General features: G+C 27.3%; 5 protein-coding genes across 6 annotated transcripts in view; 3 read left to right on the forward strand and 2 right to left on the reverse strand.

Annotated features, from left to right (window-relative positions):
* Window positions 1-1,441, forward strand: part of LOC122499301 (bicaudal D-related protein homolog) — a 48,302-nt gene extending 46,861 nt beyond the window's left edge. The window contains exon 5 of the mRNA XM_043607581.1: window positions 261-1,441. Coding sequence (XP_043463516.1) covers window positions 261-875 — 615 coding nt within the window. The 3' untranslated portion in view covers window positions 876-1,441. The remainder of the gene's footprint in view (window positions 1-260) is intronic.
* Window positions 1,442-5,530: 4,089 nt separating this feature from the next.
* LOC122499302 (MFS-type transporter clz9-like) lies at window positions 5,531-8,300 on the reverse strand. Of its 2 annotated transcripts, XM_043607582.1 has the most exons (3): window positions 8,169-8,209; window positions 7,627-7,714; window positions 5,531-7,035 (listed from the first exon to the last, which is right to left on the reverse strand). In XM_043607582.1, exons 2-3 carry the CDS (start codon window positions 7,632-7,634, stop codon window positions 5,577-5,579), a joined length of 1,467 nt encoding a protein of 488 aa, XP_043463517.1. In that variant the 5' UTR covers window positions 7,635-7,714; window positions 8,169-8,209; the 3' UTR covers window positions 5,531-5,576. The 2 variants fall into 2 exon arrangements, with proteins under 2 accessions (XP_043463517.1, XP_043463518.1); XM_043607583.1 differs by lacking the exon at window positions 7,627-7,714 and having other exon boundaries at window positions 8,169-8,300.
* Window positions 8,301-8,625: 325 nt separating this feature from the next.
* Window positions 8,626-10,406, forward strand: LOC122499303. Its single transcript, XM_043607584.1, has 3 exons — window positions 8,626-9,157; window positions 9,538-9,841; window positions 10,028-10,406. Exons 2-3 carry the CDS (start codon window positions 9,612-9,614, stop codon window positions 10,287-10,289), a joined length of 492 nt encoding a protein of 163 aa, XP_043463519.1. The 5' UTR covers window positions 8,626-9,157; window positions 9,538-9,611; the 3' UTR covers window positions 10,290-10,406.
* Window positions 10,407-10,633: 227 nt separating this feature from the next.
* Window positions 10,634-12,749, forward strand: LOC122499305 (thioredoxin-related transmembrane protein 2 homolog). Its single transcript, XM_043607586.1, has 5 exons — window positions 10,634-11,013; window positions 11,269-11,449; window positions 11,581-11,767; window positions 11,849-12,044; window positions 12,135-12,749. Exons 1-5 carry the CDS (start codon window positions 10,873-10,875, stop codon window positions 12,231-12,233), a joined length of 804 nt encoding a protein of 267 aa, XP_043463521.1. The 5' UTR covers window positions 10,634-10,872; the 3' UTR covers window positions 12,234-12,749.
* Window positions 11,500-18,970, reverse strand: LOC122499304 (probable ATP-dependent RNA helicase kurz). Its single transcript, XM_043607585.1, has 15 exons — window positions 18,542-18,970; window positions 18,298-18,480; window positions 17,928-18,200; window positions 17,373-17,772; window positions 17,056-17,291; window positions 16,566-16,917; window positions 16,109-16,361; window positions 15,542-15,710; window positions 15,219-15,451; window positions 14,872-15,095; window positions 14,330-14,753; window positions 13,974-14,114; window positions 13,294-13,814; window positions 13,048-13,132; window positions 11,500-11,760 (listed from the first exon to the last, which is right to left on the reverse strand). Exons 1-14 carry the CDS (start codon window positions 18,614-18,616, stop codon window positions 13,056-13,058), a joined length of 3,561 nt encoding a protein of 1,186 aa, XP_043463520.1. The 5' UTR covers window positions 18,617-18,970; the 3' UTR covers window positions 11,500-11,760; window positions 13,048-13,055.
* Window positions 18,971-19,058: the final 88 nt, after the last annotated feature.

The following is a 19,058-nucleotide window of genomic DNA, read 5'->3' on the forward strand; positions in this document are numbered from 1 at the left end:
GTTGCAGGAATTTAATTTATTAGCAGGATAAGAAAGAAGTAAATATTTTTGATGAAAATTAGGAGAAAGTCAGGAAAATGAAATATAGAATGGACTTTTTGTCAGTTGTGTGAAGTGTCTAAAATTAATTTTTTTGATCTCGTCAAGTTTAATTTTTCGATAGCTACTTTTTTACTGCTTTTTTAGTATAAAAATTATATAATTAAAATTAATTATTTGAATTATTTGAATTGTTCCTAATTTTTTTTTGTCTTTTTCAGGCGAACTGTCCAGGAGCGCTGTCGGAATTAATCGAAGAGCTCTACTGCCTCGCATTGCCAGGAAGTGGCGGACCCGGTGAATTGGGTCTCGCCGTGGAACTCCATCGAGTACGAGAGGAACTCGAGAGCACAAAGGATCAGTTGAAGCAAACTCAGGATGAATTGAAGCGAAGGGGCGAGGCTCTGATTGAGATGACGAGTAAATTGAGTGTTTGTGAAGCGGAACTTCGTGGTGCACGTGAGGAGCGTGATCGTGCAAGGGGTGATATCGAACACTCGGAACTCACCAAGGACGAGGTCCTTGCACAAGCTTATCAGAGTAGAGATCAAGCGGTGGCTAGAAAAAATAGGGTCGAAGTTGAATTGGCGAGGACACGAATCGATGTGCTTCAAGCGAATAGTCAGTTGATGGAGGCGATTCAGCAGAAAATCGAGCTCAGCCAACAGCTCGAGCAGTGGCAGATGGATATGCAGGCCCTACTCGATGAGCACGTACGAAGTAAATTGACACCCGGTGCCTTATCTTCTTCCAATGGTGACGGTTCCGATATTGTCGCGCCGGCCAGGAAAAAACGCAATTCAAGTACCTCGAAAAAGAGATTTGGACTTTTTTGAAATTTACTCTTTTCCTTTTGACCGAATCAAAAATCTGGTTGAAGACTGTGGTTCCAGTGCTCCTGTTTATAAAGTCATTTGATTTCTCATTTTATTTTACGTTTTTTATTTAAAAAATTATTTTTATGAAGCGCATAATTATTTCACAATGTTTATTAGGTTTAATATTTATTGAATTCGGTAGAATTTAATTACCGAGATTTTCCATTGAATTGACTTTTCATTTTTCGAATTTTTAACCGATACGAATTTTTACTTAACGAAATTGTTACTTAGCAAAATTTTTACTTAGCGAAATTTCTACTTAGCAAAATTTCTACTTAGCAAAATTTTTGCTTAACAAAATTTGTACTTAACAGAATAATAAGCTACTAAATTATTTTTCAACATAATTTTTATAATAACCAACTTTAAATTACATTGAATTTTATTTTTAAAATTAAATTAAATGAATTTTAACTGATACGAATTTTTATTTAACAAAATGTTTACTTAACAAAATTTTTACTTAGCGAAATTTGTACTTAGCAAAATTGTTACTTTACGAAATTTTTACTTAACAGAATAATAAGCTACTAAATTATTATTCAAAATAATTTTTGTAATAACCAACTTTAAATTAAATTGAATTTTATTTTTTAAATTAAATTAAATTAACTATCAAACGTTATGCAAATTTCAAATTTCATTATTTTTAAATATAAACTTCAAATTTTGATTTAATTATTTTTATAAATAAGTTTCTTGAGAGGAATTAAATTATTTTGAACACAATATCAATAAAATTTCTTGACGGAAATCAATTATTTTTTAAAAATTTTAATAAAATTCCTTAAAATAATTAAATTATTTTGAAAAAATTATATTTCTTGAAGGAATTTTTAATGATTTTCAAAAATTTTCATAAAATTTCTCGAATGAATATAATTATTTTTAAAAATTTTAATAAAATTGATTTATTAAAATCGAATTATTTTCAATACATTTTTAATTAAATCTCTTGAAAAAAATCCAATTGTTTAAAAAAAATTTTAAAGAAATTCCTTTGAGAATTTCAATTATTTTCGAAAACTTTAATAAAATTCTTGACAAGAATTCAATTATTTTCAAAAGTTATAAAATTATTCTTTGGAGGAATTCAATTATTTTGAAAAACTGTAATCAAATTCCTTAAATGAATTCAATTATTATCAAAAATTTGTTTAATATTTGTAAATTAATTTAAATTTTTGAATTCAAAACAATTTTGTTAAATTAATATTTATTATTTTTTAACCTTCGAAGCATTATATTAGAATTTTATTATTTTTAAAATTCAAATCGGAATATGACAATTATTAATATTATAGATTAATTTGGTAATTAATTAATTAATTACAATTTGTTTTTATTAATTTCTACACGAATTTTTAATTTTCAAGAAAACTAAAATTTTTTACTAAAAACTTGATTTTTAAACTAAATTTTTAAATTTAGAAGAAAAAAATTCTGTTAAAAATCAATTCGGTGACATAATTAAGTAAAAAAAATTAAAAAGATGTTGAGTAAAAATTTTATTCAGTAAAGATTCGAAAAGTTAAAAAAACAGTTAAAAAATTCAGTTATAAATGAACATTCAGTCGAATCGAAATTTAGCCAAATGACAATTGAGTAAAATAATATTAATTAAGAAAGTATAAAATAAAATTCAGTAAAATAATTAATTAATAAAGAATAAAATAAAATTCAGTAAAATAATTAATAAAGAATAAAATAATATTTAGTAAAATAAATTCAGTAAAATGAAAGTTAATTGAATAACAATGTGGTTAATTACTAATTAGCATTACGAAATAATCATGCGCCTTTTTTTTACCCCCTCCCCCCCCCTTAAAACGAAGAGAATATTTTTAAATATTATAAAAAATAGAATTTAAAAATAAAAAAAAAAATTTGCCTCTAATTTCAGAAATCACGACGAATAAAAATAATTTATTCCTTATAGACTTCTTCAGTATTATTAACGACTATTTTAAACAGCAAATATTTTCAGTAATTTTAATACATCCTGTTATTTATTGAACTGAAAATTTCGCAATGACTTCTTCGTGATTTTAAACAAAAATAATTTGACAATATAAAAATTCTCTCTTTGTTTTATGGAATTGGTGAGAAACTCACTGGGGCATGAATGAATTTTTTTGTTTTATTATCAATAATTAATGGGCATATTGTGTCGTTGAATTCACGACAAAACCTACGGAGCAACGGAAATGTTCTTTAGCCAAAATGATCTCTTCATTTTTTTTCTAAATCATATAATCTGAGTTTGTGACTCTCGGATTTGAAGAGCTGAGATTTATTTTCTTTTTTTTATATTAAATAATATTATTTTTATTATCCGTCCAACGGAGAGTGAAGCAACCAAAAATTGCGCGAGTGGAAGAATTTTTGATGAAAAAGTAGGAAATTTTGAAAGAATATTTTTATCCTTTTTTTATACGATATAGTGCAATATTAAAGTTGAATGGACATGTGTACTTAAAATGAAAAAAAAAGTCGTGCGTGCCTTTTTTTTGCAAAAAAAAAAGAAAGTGAGAGAATGAAGAATTATTGTTAATATATACAAATATAATGTAATTTTAAGGAACAACGACTAGATAAATTTGTAAGATATTAGTTAAAAAAAGAGAAAGAGAGAGTGATGAACGCGCATTTGAGTTGATCGATAAAAATCGATTTTATTCAGTGTCGCTTATTTATTTAATAAAAAGAAAACAATACAAATATAAATGATCTTTTGTATTTATTTGCAATTTTTTTCATTTCTCGTTTCACTGAGTTTCTAATGTTGCACTTTTTTCAATAAGTTTTTCTATTCTTCTAATAGTATTTTTTTTATACACTAGACGAAAACTTTTATTACAAAAAAAAATTTACGATTTTTTTTTTTGTTTAATAATTTCTCTATAACTATTTTTAAACTTTTTTGAATTTTTTTAGTTTGTGTATTTATTTTAACAGAAAAAAATTATTTTCTTAGTTTCTGCAGTTGTTTAATAAAAGAATAAATACTTTTTAGTTTCTGGATTTTTTTAATTCAAGAAAAAATTACTTTCTTAGTTTTTGAATTCTTTTCTTAGTTTCTGTATTTTTTTAATAAATGAAAAAATACTTTCATAGTTTTTGTATTTTTTTAATGCAAGAAAAAATTACTTTCTTAGTTTCTTTATTTTTTAAAAAAGAAAATAGAGAAATTAATTAATTTCAATTTTGTAAAAATTTAGGATTCAAAATTTTAACAAAATTCAATTATTAACTAATTTACTAATTAATTATAATTATTTATTGTGTTCAAAAAATTTAATAAAATTCTTCGCAGAAATTCAATTATTTTTAAAAATTTAATAAAATTCCTCGAAAAACTCAATTATTTTCGAAAATTTTATTTAAATTCCTCCAAAAATTCAATTATTGTAAAAAATATGATATTCATAAAATATATTTTTAACTTTAAAATATACATACAAAAAAATTTGGAAAAACATTTTTTGGATAATTTTTAATCTTCATATATAAATTTTCTGATATCTTTAGTTTTTTATTAGTCTTTAATAAAAATAGCTATAAGTAAAATTTAGTATCACAACAATTTTATTGAAAAGATTACATTTATTGGTATTTTATTGAACACATCATAATCACAGTTTTGTGTTAAGCAATAAAAATATTGTACAATGTGAGATTCTTTTTTCAAAACTTTATTATATTAATTCTGTATTTTATATACATTTTACAATAATTGCTTTAAAATTTCACGTTTCTTCCATTGCCAGCAAATATCGTTATGTAACTATTATATAACAATGAGAAATTACCTTTTTATAAATATTTTTTCAACGCATAGAAAAATATTTTTTCGACTTATAAATAATTTTTTAACAAATAATTCTTGTTAAATATTTTTTTTTAACATTATTAATATTTCTTGAATAAGTAAACAAATATTTTCCTCTCTCTCTATTTATTGTTAACAGACAAAAAAAATTTATATTCAATATTTTTGAAACTGTTTAGAAAATAATTTGTTACTATCTTTTTAATGTAGAAAAATTCTGTTAGTCAACAGAAATAAACAATTTGCAATAATTTTTTGCAACAATTCTTTAACAAATAAAATATTTACGTAACTATTTTGTAACAACAGTTACAATAAATTTGTAAATAAATATTTCTAGAAAAAGTAACAGTTACATAACGTTACATATTTCCTGGGTTGTCAGTGCAATATTTACATTTCTGAAACTGAAACTTGCAATATTATCACTAAAATACTTTTCAACTTTTGGAACATCTTTATAAATAATTTCACCAGAAAAAACGAAATTTTTTTCAATATGTTAATTACGAAATAAATTTCTCTTTTTTGCATTTAATTTAATTAATTAATTTAATTGACATTAATATCATTCGTATTCATTGTTTTTTATTTTTCTGGATTTAAAAAATTTTTTAAAATGTTTATCAATTAAATTAAATTAATTAATTAACATTAATTTAATGCGTATCTATTAATTATCTTCTTTCGTAACACATATTAACATTAATTAAAATCGTATTCACTGATTTTTGTTTTTCTGAATTTTTTGCCAATATTCCAGAAAATTTTTCCTTCCTTTTTCTTGAAATTCAAATAGAAAAAAATTGCGATAAAAAATATATTTACTCGTTATCGGCGAGTGTTCGAACATTTAACCAAAAATAGAAAAGATTCGTATCTTTTTCATCGCCAATCCAAAGTGGATTATCTTCATTCTCCTTGAAACTCGTTAATTTATCATCGGGTAAATATTTCTCCAAAAGTTGAAGAAACTTGCCATGTTCAATTTCACAATCACCACCATTATCATCATAATTATCATACATTGATTTTGAGTCAATAAAAATACGATTTTCTTTATAAGAATCAAAATTTTTAATTGTCGAATAATCAATACTTTCAAGTGAAAATGGACACAGTCCACAACTCATGAAACCAGCACGTAAAAAATCATTGTCATAGACAAAATCCATTGTTTGCTTTAGAGCCGATGAAAAATCTTCCTTACGAAATTTTCTACCAAAATTCTCCTCATTCCATTGTTTAACAATATCCTTCCAGGCAAATTTCATTGGTTGAAAAAATCCCACCATCAATGGCTGTATAATGTGCGTTGCATTCGCCTGCAATGGTATCAATTCAATTTTATTTCTCTCGCAAAATTCACACAATGACATTGTCAAATTTGTCGAACTCTTGTCAATGAAGAGAATAATTGGTAGTTCTATTTGATTTTCCAAGAGCCAAGGATAGAATGTATCGGCGATATAATCGTAGAATGTCTCGCCAGTCATCCAGCCATTTGACGAATTTCCATGCACCCAATTATCGGGAAGACTACTTTTAATACTCTGCGGTGTTCTTTGATAGCGAAACATGACCATCGGTGGTGCAATCATTCCATTTGCATTCACAGTGAACATTGTCGTTAAACATTCTCTATCGTTGCTTTTTCCTAAATTACTAATTGCCTTCGAGCCACGTTGTATGAGAATTTTATCAGCCTCAGGATGGAGAAAGAAAGCCGCCTCGTCGCAAGTGAATACTCGAGATGGATCAACGTTCAAGAGTTGTTTTTCCCCGAGAAGTTTATTCGTCTCTTGGAACCAATTTTTCAATTTTTCCTCATTTAATGTTGAGCGTCTTTCGCGTGTATTTTCATCGATTGTTCGCGTTAACTTGGAATGGCGGCGAATAAATTTTTCATACCAATGACGACCTGGTCGACCATCGCTGAATGGCGTTTTTCTCTTTACAATTTTATTCACTAGTATTTGTACACTGTCCAAAATTTGTTGCTTGGTGAGAGTGAATCCTTTTTCGCTAATCATTGTGAACCATGAGACGAGATCACTTTCCTCTTTGTCTGTTAGCACTAGTGCTGGTCCTTTTTTCGCTGATATTGGCGATTTACCAGTGTGTTTGTACAAAAGTGTCGTCCTCGGAATTTGATAAATTTTACTTGCATTCCTTATTGACATGCCGGTTTTTATTGCTTCCAGAGCCTTTCCCACATCTTCCTCGGTATATGTTGGCTCTCTCGTTGACTGTTTTTTTATCTTCGACATTGTGATTTTTTTTCTGAAAAAAATAATTGATTAATTAAATTAATTGCAAAAGAATAAATTTATTATTTATAAAGATAATTGAAATTTTTAGTATCGATTTTTTAAAAAAAATTCTCAAAGAATTTGAATTTAACAAAAATTCTTTGATTCAAGTAAATATCTATTTGACAATGGACAAGTAATCAGCTATTTAAATCAAATACATTTTTTTTCACTAATTAATTACTCATCATTTAACGTATTTTGTATAAATACCTTAAAAGTAAATTATAGTTTCCAATATAATAAAATTGTACGAGTGTTTTTATAGATTTTTCTTTGAAAATGTTAACAAAAAGAATTCACAATTATGACTGAAATGACATTATTGTTATCGTACACGCATTTTTCCGTGTACGTTAATCCGACCACCTTAAAAAGATAAGTTAATGATAAACATATCTTTTAAATGATTTTTTTGTTTCCTTTCATAAAAAAAAATGACATCACGTTATGCAAGAATGTTTAAAAATAAAAGTTAATACTGGTTTTTTTTCGCGAACAAAAGAATTTGTTTTATAAAAATAAATTTTTGAAATACTTTTTCCGTGATTTTGCAACATACCTTGACATTAATCAAAGGAAAACACTGATCACCTTCCGCGCGCAAAGTATACAACTGGTGAAAATCGATTTCTTTTCTTTTTATATACCTACAATTATTATTTTTCTATGACAAATGAGAATATAACGATAATATTCTGCAATTCTTTAAAATTTCTAGTTCTTAATTTTCATGGACAATAATAATAAAAATAAAATTAATAATAGTAATAATAATAGTAAGAATAATAATAATAAAAAAAGAAGAAGTAGAATAATAAGAATAATGTTTTTTTGTAAAATTAAATTGTATGTTTATTTATGAATTAAAACACGTTTACGAGCTGAGTCAATGATTACGTACATAAACATTTATAACGAGTACGGTAATTAGACCATGTTTATTAATTTTCAACAATGACGTATTTAATTGACAAGAGTACTATTTCATTGTATGATGTGATAATATTGTGAATTGATGATAAATTAAATTGCAATGTTTTGAATGTTTCAGTTATTTTTTATAAGAAAATGTTATTTTTTGGGAAAGTTTTTCTAACTTACCTTTCCTTATTAGCGTCACGTTACATTCTATTTAGTGCATTGACTGTCTAGGTCTACTGTCTATCATGAAAGACTCTAAAAAACATTGGTTAGATGGCGCCACGTACTGGAGTGTAGAGAAATCTCTATTATCTACAGGGAGTTAAAAAAAAATTATTTTAATTTAAAAACAATTTTGTTAAAATATTTTTTAAAGATTTTTTTATACTCTTGGTACAATATACTAAAAAAATAAATAAATAAAAAATAATCTCAAGATATATTATATCTTCAGACTATTTTTTATTTATTTAAAAAAAATTTTTTTTTTATTAAAAAAAGAAGTTTCCTACTTTACCTTAAATATTTAGACGGCCCCTACGCGGAGACTTCCACTTTTACGCCTATCCCTTTATATATATCATTCAACCCCTCAATTAATTTAACATTTTTAAATTATAAAAATTAAGTGGATTTTTATTGAAAATGCAAAATTGAAATTTTCTCTATGTTAACAATAATTATTTTTTCAGCATTACCAATTTAACCTTTGAGTAACCTTGAGTACTTCAAGAGGTCTTATCCATAATCTTTATTTATTTTTTAGATTGCAAAACGCAACGTTATATGCTTGGCTTCTTGTAATAATGTTGATAACCTCAGAAGGAGGGGTTTTTCGAACATCTGCTAATAGCTTTTACTTGCGGGGTCTTCAGGATATTCTTATACGCAAACGCAGAAATACTATTTTTGTCCCCTTTTTTTAAGATAAACGCGCTGCTATTTGTAAAAAGATTTTTCCAATTTTTGTGAATCATTCCAGAAACTATTTCAAAAAAACTTTCCAAAATATATTAATTGGAATATTTTTCTATACATTAGTTTTAATGTAAAAATAATTGTCAGCGGAAGCTAACCACACAAAAATAATCAATAATATCAGCTGTTTACTTCCAACGAGGAAATGTTACATTTACAAAAACATGGATTCCAGTAAAAACAACATTTAGGTAAGTTTCTATTATTAACATAATAAAAACATTAATAATAATAATAATAATAATAATAATAATAATAATAATAATAATAATAATAATAATAATAATAATAAAAATAGTATAATAATAAGAATATAAAACAAAAAAAATAAAAATCTCTCTAAATTTGAATCAGTAAAAATGTTTTTATTTTGAATGAGTGACTAAATTTTTGCTATTTTAAATTAGTAGCAGATTTTACTAAAAAAATAGTAAATAAATAATATATAAACAGATATAGCAATAATAATAATAATAGTTAATCTTAATTACTTTAACTTAATTTTTCAGTGCCACAATTATAATTATATTGAGAATTGACATTTACCGTAAAAAATTATTTTCTTTTGCAGAAATATTGAAATGACACAAATTTCAAGGAGTGAAAATCATTCTAAATATAGATTTATTGATTGTACTAACAATTATGTTAAATATGACTACGAAAATGATTGGTTGCATTGGAAAATGTACCTCTGGTTTGTCACTCGAGGAATTGGATCAAATTACAGATAGTATAAATCAAACCTTGCAGCATCCCAAAGGAACAGAAGTCTTTAGAAAATATTTAAATCTATCTCGTCGGAATGATGATTTGGAATGTTTAGAATTGTATGAAACCTGCACGAAAATTGTCGACAAGGAGGAAAAATACGTGTAATTATTAACATTATTATCTAAAAAAAAAAATTTGTTAACTATTATTATTATTATTATATTTATTATTTTTTATTTTGTTTTTTATTTTATTATTTTTTATTTTATTATTAATTTATTTTATATTTTATTATTATCGTTATTATTTTTATAGGAATTTATTAAGTAAAAAATTTACTTTTTCAGGAAAACAACCAAGGAACCAACTCTTGATAATTTAAAGGAAGATGTCAGTACTGCGATGGCAATGGCCGAAGATTTGGACGTCGCGGAAATTGATTTATCAATTATGTTAAGATTTAATGAAGCTGTAAATAGCGAATCGAGGGAAGCAATGTTAAACGTTTTACAAGACACGAAATTACGTTTGTTAGAGCATTTAAGAAATGCTCACAAGGGATTTCGAACGTACGCCTTAAAACCTTGTCCTAATACGAAACAAAAGTAAAAAAAATATGTACTTACCTTAAAGGACTTCAATCTCTTATTATTTATTTAAAAAAACAATTTTTTAGTTTGTATTGTATTTTTATACACAAAAATAAATTTTTTTATAAATAATAAACTAATTTAGTATTTCAACCACAAAATCACATATTTAGTTAATTTAATCGTTAGTAACAAAACATTATGTAAAAAATTATAATTAAATTGTTAATTCAAAATTACCAAATTTCTCCAAATTGACAATTTTTTTATTATAAATAATTTAAATTTAAATTTTTTTTTTGAAAAACAACAATTTTCGCGCGCTGACTACAGCGCCATTAGTTTGGGAAAAAATTTATCGTCTGCTAAGTGCTATTTCAAAATGTCAGAATCAGCTGAAAGGGAAAAGTTGATTAATGTTCATTAAAGACGTGTCCAAATATAATAAGTGTAGTTACTTATCAAATAAAAGGAAGTGTTCCTTTTGTGTGCTAATGGTGTATTAACAAGTGGAATTATTATACGAGTGTTTGTTGCGTGTTTGTGAAGCATTGCTCAAAGTTTTTGTTTATTCCTTGTTTTTTACGAGCAAATTGTACACAATGTCATTTAAAGAGGACTTGACTTTACTCCCAAAACCATACTATCTGATAAATATTCTTCTGAGTTTGTCTTATCTTATTTCAAAACGAATTCCAATAGTTTGTCATATTCTTGGCCAGGAAGAATGCGAACTCGATAGTGTAAGTTTCGACCTTGGTTTTGAATAAAAAATCCAAAATTCAATGGTAAATTTGTAAAAATTTACAATTTACAATTTTACAAATTTTTTATTTTTTATTCGAAATTTATTATTAATTATAAATTCAGTAAATAATAATAAAATTGTTTTTGTTATTATTTAAATTTCGTTAAGTTATATTTAAAAAAAATTGAGTTATTTAAAAATAAGTTTTAAATTTGCAAAATTATTTTGTAACTAACATTTCGTTTTGCAGAGGGAAACAGAAATCTTATTCTTTCTGATGATCGTCATAATGATCAGAACACGAAAAGCAGGAAGTGTTACGATGATAAACTATTTGTCGTCAAGTTTTGTCTATACAAAAATAGCAAATATGATCCTATGGTTCTACGCGGATATCAGAATGGGAATCGTATTCGCAGCAGTTTGCATTTGTACGTATTACACTATTAATTCCTCTTTAATTTAATAAATTAGCTGTTAATAGACTTAAAATCGTTTATTATTACAAAACTTTTATTATTATAAAAGTAATTATTTAAAAGTAATTACTAATTAATTACAGTGTGTGGTTTGTTGTTACCTGAGCCAACGTATCAAGGTCCTGAGAAGGTAATTTACCTCCGTGGAGCCACGAGTTTACAGGAAGAATTGCAGCGTGACACCAGGTGCATGTGGATCGTTGCTTTTTATACTGCCTGGAATCCTGCTTGTGTCACTTTCGCACCAATATTCTCTCAATTATCTGCCGAGTAATATTTATTTTTCTATGATATTTTACTATCTAAATTCTACATTCAAGTTTAATTAATCAATAATCATATTTTTGACAGATTTGCCTTGGACAATTTTAAATTCGGAAAAGTGGATATTGGAAGATATCCAGACGCAGCAACAAAATATCACATCAGTGATTCTAGCACAAGTAAGCAATTGCCAACGTTAATACTTTTCAAGGAAGGAAAAGAAGTCGAAAGAAGACCGTACGCCGACCACAAAGGAAAACTTGTCAAGTTTCTATTCTCTATTGTAAGTCTAACAATTTTCTAGATAAAAGATTTACCTAAACTCTAAAAGTATAAATAGTTTTCTAAAATATTACTTTTTACTTTCTTTCAGGATAATGTTAAGGCAGCATTTGATCTCAACAATCTGTACCAGACATGCAAAAGTAATCTAGCAAAAAGAAAAGGAAAAAAAGAAGTGAAAGCGGAATAAAAATATTTACGAATAGCGCCAAAAAAAAAAATTAGTGACATTAAGTAGTGACATTGTCAAGTAGACAATTTGATAGTGACATCTATCTTCCAATAATTTTAGTATGCGTTACTGTAATATCCAAGAAAAAAAATTATTCTTCGTTTTTTGAACGAAGTTTCAACGTATACTGAAATTGGCATTTCAATACTGCCTAGACACGAAACTGGCAAAGTCACAAATCTAGGTTAAAAAAAACCATTGTGTTCCTAATTTCATTTTTAATAATTTCTAATTTCTAATATTAATTATAGTATTTATTTTAATTGTCCGCGTACGCAAATGCTTTAAGTCTGTATTTAATAGACTTTTATTGAATTGTCTGTATATTTAATAGTTTTTTCTGTAAAGAATTACGAAATAATCAGATACATTTTGAAAGTATTTAAAAGCGTTTCAATGTGCTACGTAAAAAAACAGTTTTGTTAAATTCAATTCTATCGAACAATAAAAATATCAAAAATGGCAATTTTAAAAGCAGGCTTCGCACTCATTTACTAAAACCTACTATTTACTACTTTTTTTACATTACACTACTATTTGGGTACTTGTTTTAGATTTCAGTCAGTAAAAGTTACTATTTGTCAAGTGTCTAAAACGATTTTTTTTTGTCATCAAGTTTAATTTTTCGATAGCTGCTTTTTAACTACTTTTTTAGTTTGAAAGCAACTTTTTTCTGCCTTTTTAAAATTAATTATCGAGTGCGAAGTGTATAAAAGGAAAATGTTTTTTATTTTATATGTAAAATTAGTTAATTACAAATATACATATTTACCTTTGATGTTACAACGGTGGCCAAACTTCCGAAACAAGAGCGGAACCAGATTTAGGCAACCACATTTGATAAGCGCTCAGTAAGACTGAAAGAAAATTAAGATCAAGTAAGAAGATAATTACAAACGCAAAGAAAAGGGAAATTTTTGGTAAAACAACACTTCCATGATGATTAATAGTAGTAGTATTAGTAAATAACAGTAGCAGCAAATAGTAAGCAGTAAATAATAGTTTTATTTAAACTTACATTTTTCGTTCCTCAGCCACTCTTCTTTAAGTTTATCTCTAGACATTATTCCCTTTGAGAGAAGTTGTTTAGTCATCGTTTCTGTTCTAGGCAATAGTTTAGCCCAAGTAGCGTTAATACTACTCGGCGTGGTTAATAGCGATTCGACAAATGGTTTCAATTTTGAAAACACTCGACCTTCCAGAAGAAATCTTGCAAACCATTTAACACCATCGACATTCTTTGGATAAACCATTTTCACTCTTGGTAATTCCCAGCCACCGCGACCAAATGTTCCAGTCATGAAACACATAACTTCTCCCGTCTCTTCGTCATACCAAGGCGATGGATCAACCAAAGGTTCGCTCATATTGCACAAATTTGGTGCATAAATTGGTAACCATTCAGGCTCAATAGCTGTCACTCCTCTCATATAGATTTTATTTGTTTCATAAATTTCCTGATAAACCACCCATTCGGGAGATTCTCTTTTCAGAACAGACGTTGAGTGCATGAAAACTGGGTCTTCCATTTCTATTGTCCTGAAAAATACAAATAAGTTTATATTACAATTAAAATTAGTATTATAAATAAATAAATTTTAGAAAAGTACTAAACTTTAAGGGAATGTGAAAATCGATGCGATTTTTAGTTTCAATAGAATCCACGAAATAAAATTGAAAGTAAGACGATTTAAATACCTATAAGCGTATTTCAATTGTTTTTTATCCTCTCCTTGATTTATTTCTTCGGCTGTTAATTTTCTCGCTACGTGATCTACCATTCCCGAGAGAATTAAATGCCGGAGGAATTTAATTTGTGTTTCGCTGGGTGGCTGCAATCTGTAAATTAAAAATTGTGTTTATGTACAACATAAATAAATAAATAACATGTTTATTTTTATTTTATTTGAAAAATATACGGGTAATGTTAAAAAAAATTCAATAAATATTTTACACACTGATAAAAAAGTGGCACAGTTTTTCATGTGTAAAATTCAACTTTAGAGATTAATGTTACAAAAATTTAGTTTTAAATTACACTATGTACAACTTACTCGGGATCTAAAGTGAGCTCCAAATTTGGTTCATTCAGAAGAATTTCGTTCGTGAGTTGTTGTCTCAATTTTCTAACTTCAATGGCTGCTTTTTCTCGCACGCCAAATTCTTCACAGAATTTTGATAATTTTCCCTTGGAAGCTGCATGCTCGGCACCGCCAACGGATCGTAACAAGACCATTAGATCTCCTAACAGAAGACTATTGCCCGTTCCTGCCCAAAAACGTCGAATTTGTACGAGTTTGCTATTTTTATCGAACGAATCAATTAGCAATTCTTGAACCGAAAGTGCAGCCACTATGCAAATTGTGTAATTGTAAAGATTATTTTCATTTGAAAGAACTAGCATTTTTCCATAGCGTGGTGCAACCGGGAAAGCTGCTATACTCCTTCCAAGAGGGGTAATTTTCGCCGAATACGTTTCTGTATGGAAAAAGAAATAATTTTTACAAAAAATCAAAATATTAATCAAAATAAATCAAATTGAATAAAAATTAAATTAAAATTAAAATTAAGTAAATCAAATTTACCCAAAACTCACCATTTTTCATAAGTGGGCTTGATTGTAAAGCTCCTAGAAAGCAAAGACGTCGTTCAGCGGCTTTTAATTGCTCTAAACCAGGATTCGTTGGAAATGGAAAATTAATCACTTTCTCTATGTGCATGGATTTTAATTGTAAAATTAAATCGTCGGGCGGTTTGCGACAAATTTCCGGTTCACTGAATTCTTCAAAGTCGTTGTTAAACACTGCTGAAGAGTATAATCTAAAATCAAATCAAATATTTAATTTCAATAAAAAATAAAATTTCTTCACGTCGAGAATGAGACAAAATTCGACAACAGATTAAAGGTTAATTAATATTAATTATTATTATTTTGAAACACACCTGTAACAATGTCCGGGACCAACTCTCCCCGCTCTTCCGGCACGTTGATTTGCACCCGCTTTACTCGTGTACGTCACTTTATAAGTACTGACGCCAGTAATTTTATCGTAAAGTCTTGTTTTACATCTACCACTGTCGACGACATATTTTATGTTTGGAATTGTCAACGAAGTCTCGGAGACGTTCGTCGAAACCACACATAAACGACAACCTTCGGGAGGAGGTTCGAAAACCTGTTTGATAAGAAAAAGAATTTCAAAATTACTTTTCAATATTACATTTCAACAATTTTTTATTATTTTGTAACTTTTATATTCAATTACCTTTCCTTGTTTTTGACTAGAGAGCAGTGAATAGAGAGGCAAAACCCAGAGCGGTTGTAAATTCGAAATACCTCTCAAATCAATTCCATCATCATCATCCCCATCATTAATTTCGTCAAAATCTTCGTCCTCGTCTGTATCATTTTCATTCGTTGGGAATGCTAAATATCTAAAAAATAAAAATTTATACAATACTATTGAAATAAATTATATATTTATATTAACTATATATTATTACAGGGTTGCCAAAAAAATTAATTTTGTTTTCCCTGATTTCCAAACAAAATTTTGACTTTTTCCTTGACCCTAAATAATATTAATATTAATTAAAAATTAATTAATTCACTCTAAGAATTATTAGATACTGAAAAAAATTTCTATTACATTTATTTAAGACTTTCTCTAATTGTAAAATTATTCGAAGAAACCAATAGTTTAAAATAAATATTTAATCATTATTATTTTTCCAGTACTTTTAATAAAAATTCCTGACTTTTCCCTGAATTCCCTAATTTCCCTGACTTATAACAAATACAAATAAATAAAATAAATATTGATCATACTTACTCGTTAAGATCAACTCTGGGTAATTCCTTGGCCTTCGATTTTTTCTTTAATCCCTTACGAGATTTCACGGAGAAAAATTCGTCATCCGAGTTTACATCATTTTCACTTTCTTCGATTTCAGTCTTCTTTTCATTAATTTCATTCATTTTATTCTTTTCCTTCTTTTCCTTTCTTTTCTTCTTTTTTCCCTTCTTTTCCTTATACGGAAAAGCTTTACGCAACTTCTGTACGACATGATTTACTTCTCGTTGACCTTAAATCAATTTTAATGTAATTTGCAATTTTTCTGACTTTAGCACTCGGTTATAGTTTTAATTTGATTTCAAAATCAATTTTTGTTGTTTAAATAAATTTTGATTGTTTAAATCAATTTTGCTAATTTAGAAACTTTTATATATTTTAATTGATTTTGAAAATATTAATTTTATAAGCAGTAAGAAAATATTCTTCTACTCACCGGTTAAGAAAATTAAAATTCCTCCAGCTGGTAATTGCGAATGAATTTTGACAGTTTTACGCAAAGCTTCCTTTACATAATCATCGTCTGTTCTCCTATTGAAATGTACAGTGACAGGATATTGTCTCGATTCAACATTAATGACTGGAGGTTTGATTTTAAAAAGTTTTGGATTTTCGACAAAGTCATCGACACGTAAAGTTGCGGACATGATTATCATTTTCAAAGGATCGCCTTTTTTCTCCCGTAATGTGACAATTCGGGTCAGGAAGCCTATCAGTATGTCGGTGTAGACACTTCTTTCGTGAGCTTCGTCCAGTATAATCACTGAATAATTTTTCAGTAGAAAATCCTAAAGTAGTAGTGTAAAATGATTTAAATAAATAGTAAATAAATGAATAAATAAATTAATTAATTAATAGATAATAAATAAATAATAATTTTAGTCAATAACAATTAATTAGTAAATAATAGACTTTTAAATACTCACGGTTTGTATTTCCTTTAATAGAACTCCGTCAGTCATAAATTTTATTTTCGTTTCAGGCGTTGAGTTTCCTTCGAAACGAATGAGATAAGAAACTTCTTTGTCGGAAAGATTCATTTCCTCCGCCACTCGTCTGCTCATGGAAATGGCAGCCACTCTTCTTGGTTCAGTTATGCAAATCATTCGGTCTTTCGCATAACCAGCTTCATAAAGAAATTGTGGTACTTGTGTTGTTTTTCCTTTAAAAAATTCACACAAACGTTAATACCAATAAACTGTCTGATTCGTCCCCGGAAATGATTTATTATTAACATTTTTACCTGATCCAGTTTCTCCAGTAATTATAACAACCGGATTTTCATTGATCGCCTCTACAATTTCTTGCTCTTCGGCTAAAATCGGAAGTTTTAGTCGAGCTTCCTGAATTTCTGGTTTGCGGTCAACAGACACGAAAACTGCCGGTTTCCTCTCCACGTCAATTACTGGAATATTGCTCTTCTTATTCTCCTTTTTCGATTCTTCACTATTTTCTTTTGCAATTACTTTTGTCCCTGTTTTCCTTTCATTTTCAGGTTCTTTGGATACAGAAGAAATCACATTTTGATTCACAGGAATATCTTTTTTTACTTCTTCAGTTTTCGTATCTACTTCTTTAGATTTCGTATCTTCGGCAGAAGATTCGTCACTTTCTTCAGTAGAATCATCACCTTCACTAGATTCCTAAAAAATAATCTTCATTTTATTTATTTATTTATTTATTTATTTAGAAAATATACATTTTAGTTTGTCTTCTTTACAATCACTAGAGAAAATTAGTTCAGTATAAAATCAGTATAGCCAAGACAATCAGAAAATAAAACTAAAAAATTACTTACATCCAAATCGAGAACATTAGGATCAGTTGAACTCTTCTTCTCCTTTGATTCTTGAGCAAGTGCTAAACGTATTCGTTTTGCTCCTTTTAAAGTATTTACCACAACTTTACCATTTTCATCAAACTCCTCAACTGCCTTATTTTCCAACGAGATCTCAGATTCACGTAAATATCTCTTAAGCCCCTTCGTTTGCACTGCAGTAAATGAAACGTATTGTTTTAATTCGTCTTGAGAAACTGAAACTTGTGCTAAATTACTCTCCAAAGTTGCTCTCTGGAAACATTTATTAAATTTAAAATATAACCATAAGTATGAAACTTATTTATTATTTACTTTTTTTCCTTATTTTACCAATGAATCAACTACTTACATTTAGTTTCTTCTTCTTCTTTTCGACAATTTTTTCCAATTGTTTCTTCTGTTTTTTAGAGAGAAGTGGTTCTGCAATTTGTCCCTTCTTTTTAATATTTTTTGTTTTTCTCTTTTTACTAGGCAGAACGAGGGCATTGTTAGCGTCAAATTTATCTTCCTTGTAGTCAAAATCGAGAAGAATCTAAAGAAGAAAAAAAATATTATTTTTTCCATTGTTTGTTTATAAAAATCCAATTGTTTACCTTCTTTGTTGCTGAATTATCAATTTCTACTTGTGCTCCATTTCTCGACTTCCAATTATAACCTTTTTTATTCATTTTGCATTCAAAATTATATTTGAACTTTAATATTCCAGGTAGGGTTTAATTCTTCGTAAATTTGTATTTTTAAATAGAAAAAAACATTTTCTAAATATTTGTACCAAAATGACAATCAAACCACGTGTTGACACTTTAAATTTTGAGGTTAACTCGGTCAGCTGATTATTTCTGCTTCTGCCATTTCTACGATTTCTACTTTATTGACATTATTACGATTTTAGCAACAATTTTTTTGTTAAGAGAACAATAACGCGAATTTAAATAACTGTTAGTTCTTTATTTATTTTCGTATTTTTTTTTAGTTTATGACATTTTTAGACAAATTATTTTACGCAATTTGTGGTAATTTTTTACCATTCCTTATGTCGCGTTCATAGTTTTTACAAAAATGCAGAAACGGCAGAAACTTATGAACACTAAATTTGATTCGTTTTGCCGT

This window comes from Leptopilina heterotoma, unplaced genomic scaffold (assembly GCF_015476425.1).
Source record: "Leptopilina heterotoma isolate Lh14 unplaced genomic scaffold, ASM1547642v1 Lhet_166, whole genome shotgun sequence".
Taxonomy (NCBI): Eukaryota; Metazoa; Arthropoda; class Insecta; order Hymenoptera; family Figitidae; genus Leptopilina; species Leptopilina heterotoma.

Excerpts from the sequence above, each read along its gene's own strand:
- LOC122499304 (XM_043607585.1), bottom strand. The coding sequence starts at position 18,616 with ATGAATAAAAAAGGTTATAATTGGAAGTCGAGAAATGGAGCACAAGTA. Across the intron at positions 18,481-18,541 it reads ATAATTCAGCAACAAAGAAG|ATTCTTCTCGATTTTGACTA; the intron begins GTAAACAATTGG and ends TTTCTTCTTTAG. Across the intron at positions 16,362-16,565 it reads AATTTTAATTTTCTTAACCG|GTCAACGAGAAGTAAATCAT; the intron begins GTGAGTAGAAGA and ends AATTGATTTAAG.
- LOC122499303 (XM_043607584.1), top strand. The coding sequence starts at position 9,612 with ATGTTAAATATGACTACGAAAATGATTGGTTGCATTGGAAAATGTACC. Across the intron at positions 9,842-10,027 it reads GACAAGGAGGAAAAATACGT|GAAAACAACCAAGGAACCAA; the intron begins GTAATTATTAAC and ends TTACTTTTTCAG.
- LOC122499305 (XM_043607586.1), top strand. The coding sequence starts at position 10,873 with ATGTCATTTAAAGAGGACTTGACTTTACTCCCAAAACCATACTATCTG. Across the intron at positions 11,768-11,848 it reads TTCTCTCAATTATCTGCCGA|ATTTGCCTTGGACAATTTTA; the intron begins GTAATATTTATT and ends TATTTTTGACAG. Across the intron at positions 12,045-12,134 it reads TCAAGTTTCTATTCTCTATT|GATAATGTTAAGGCAGCATT; the intron begins GTAAGTCTAACA and ends ACTTTCTTTCAG.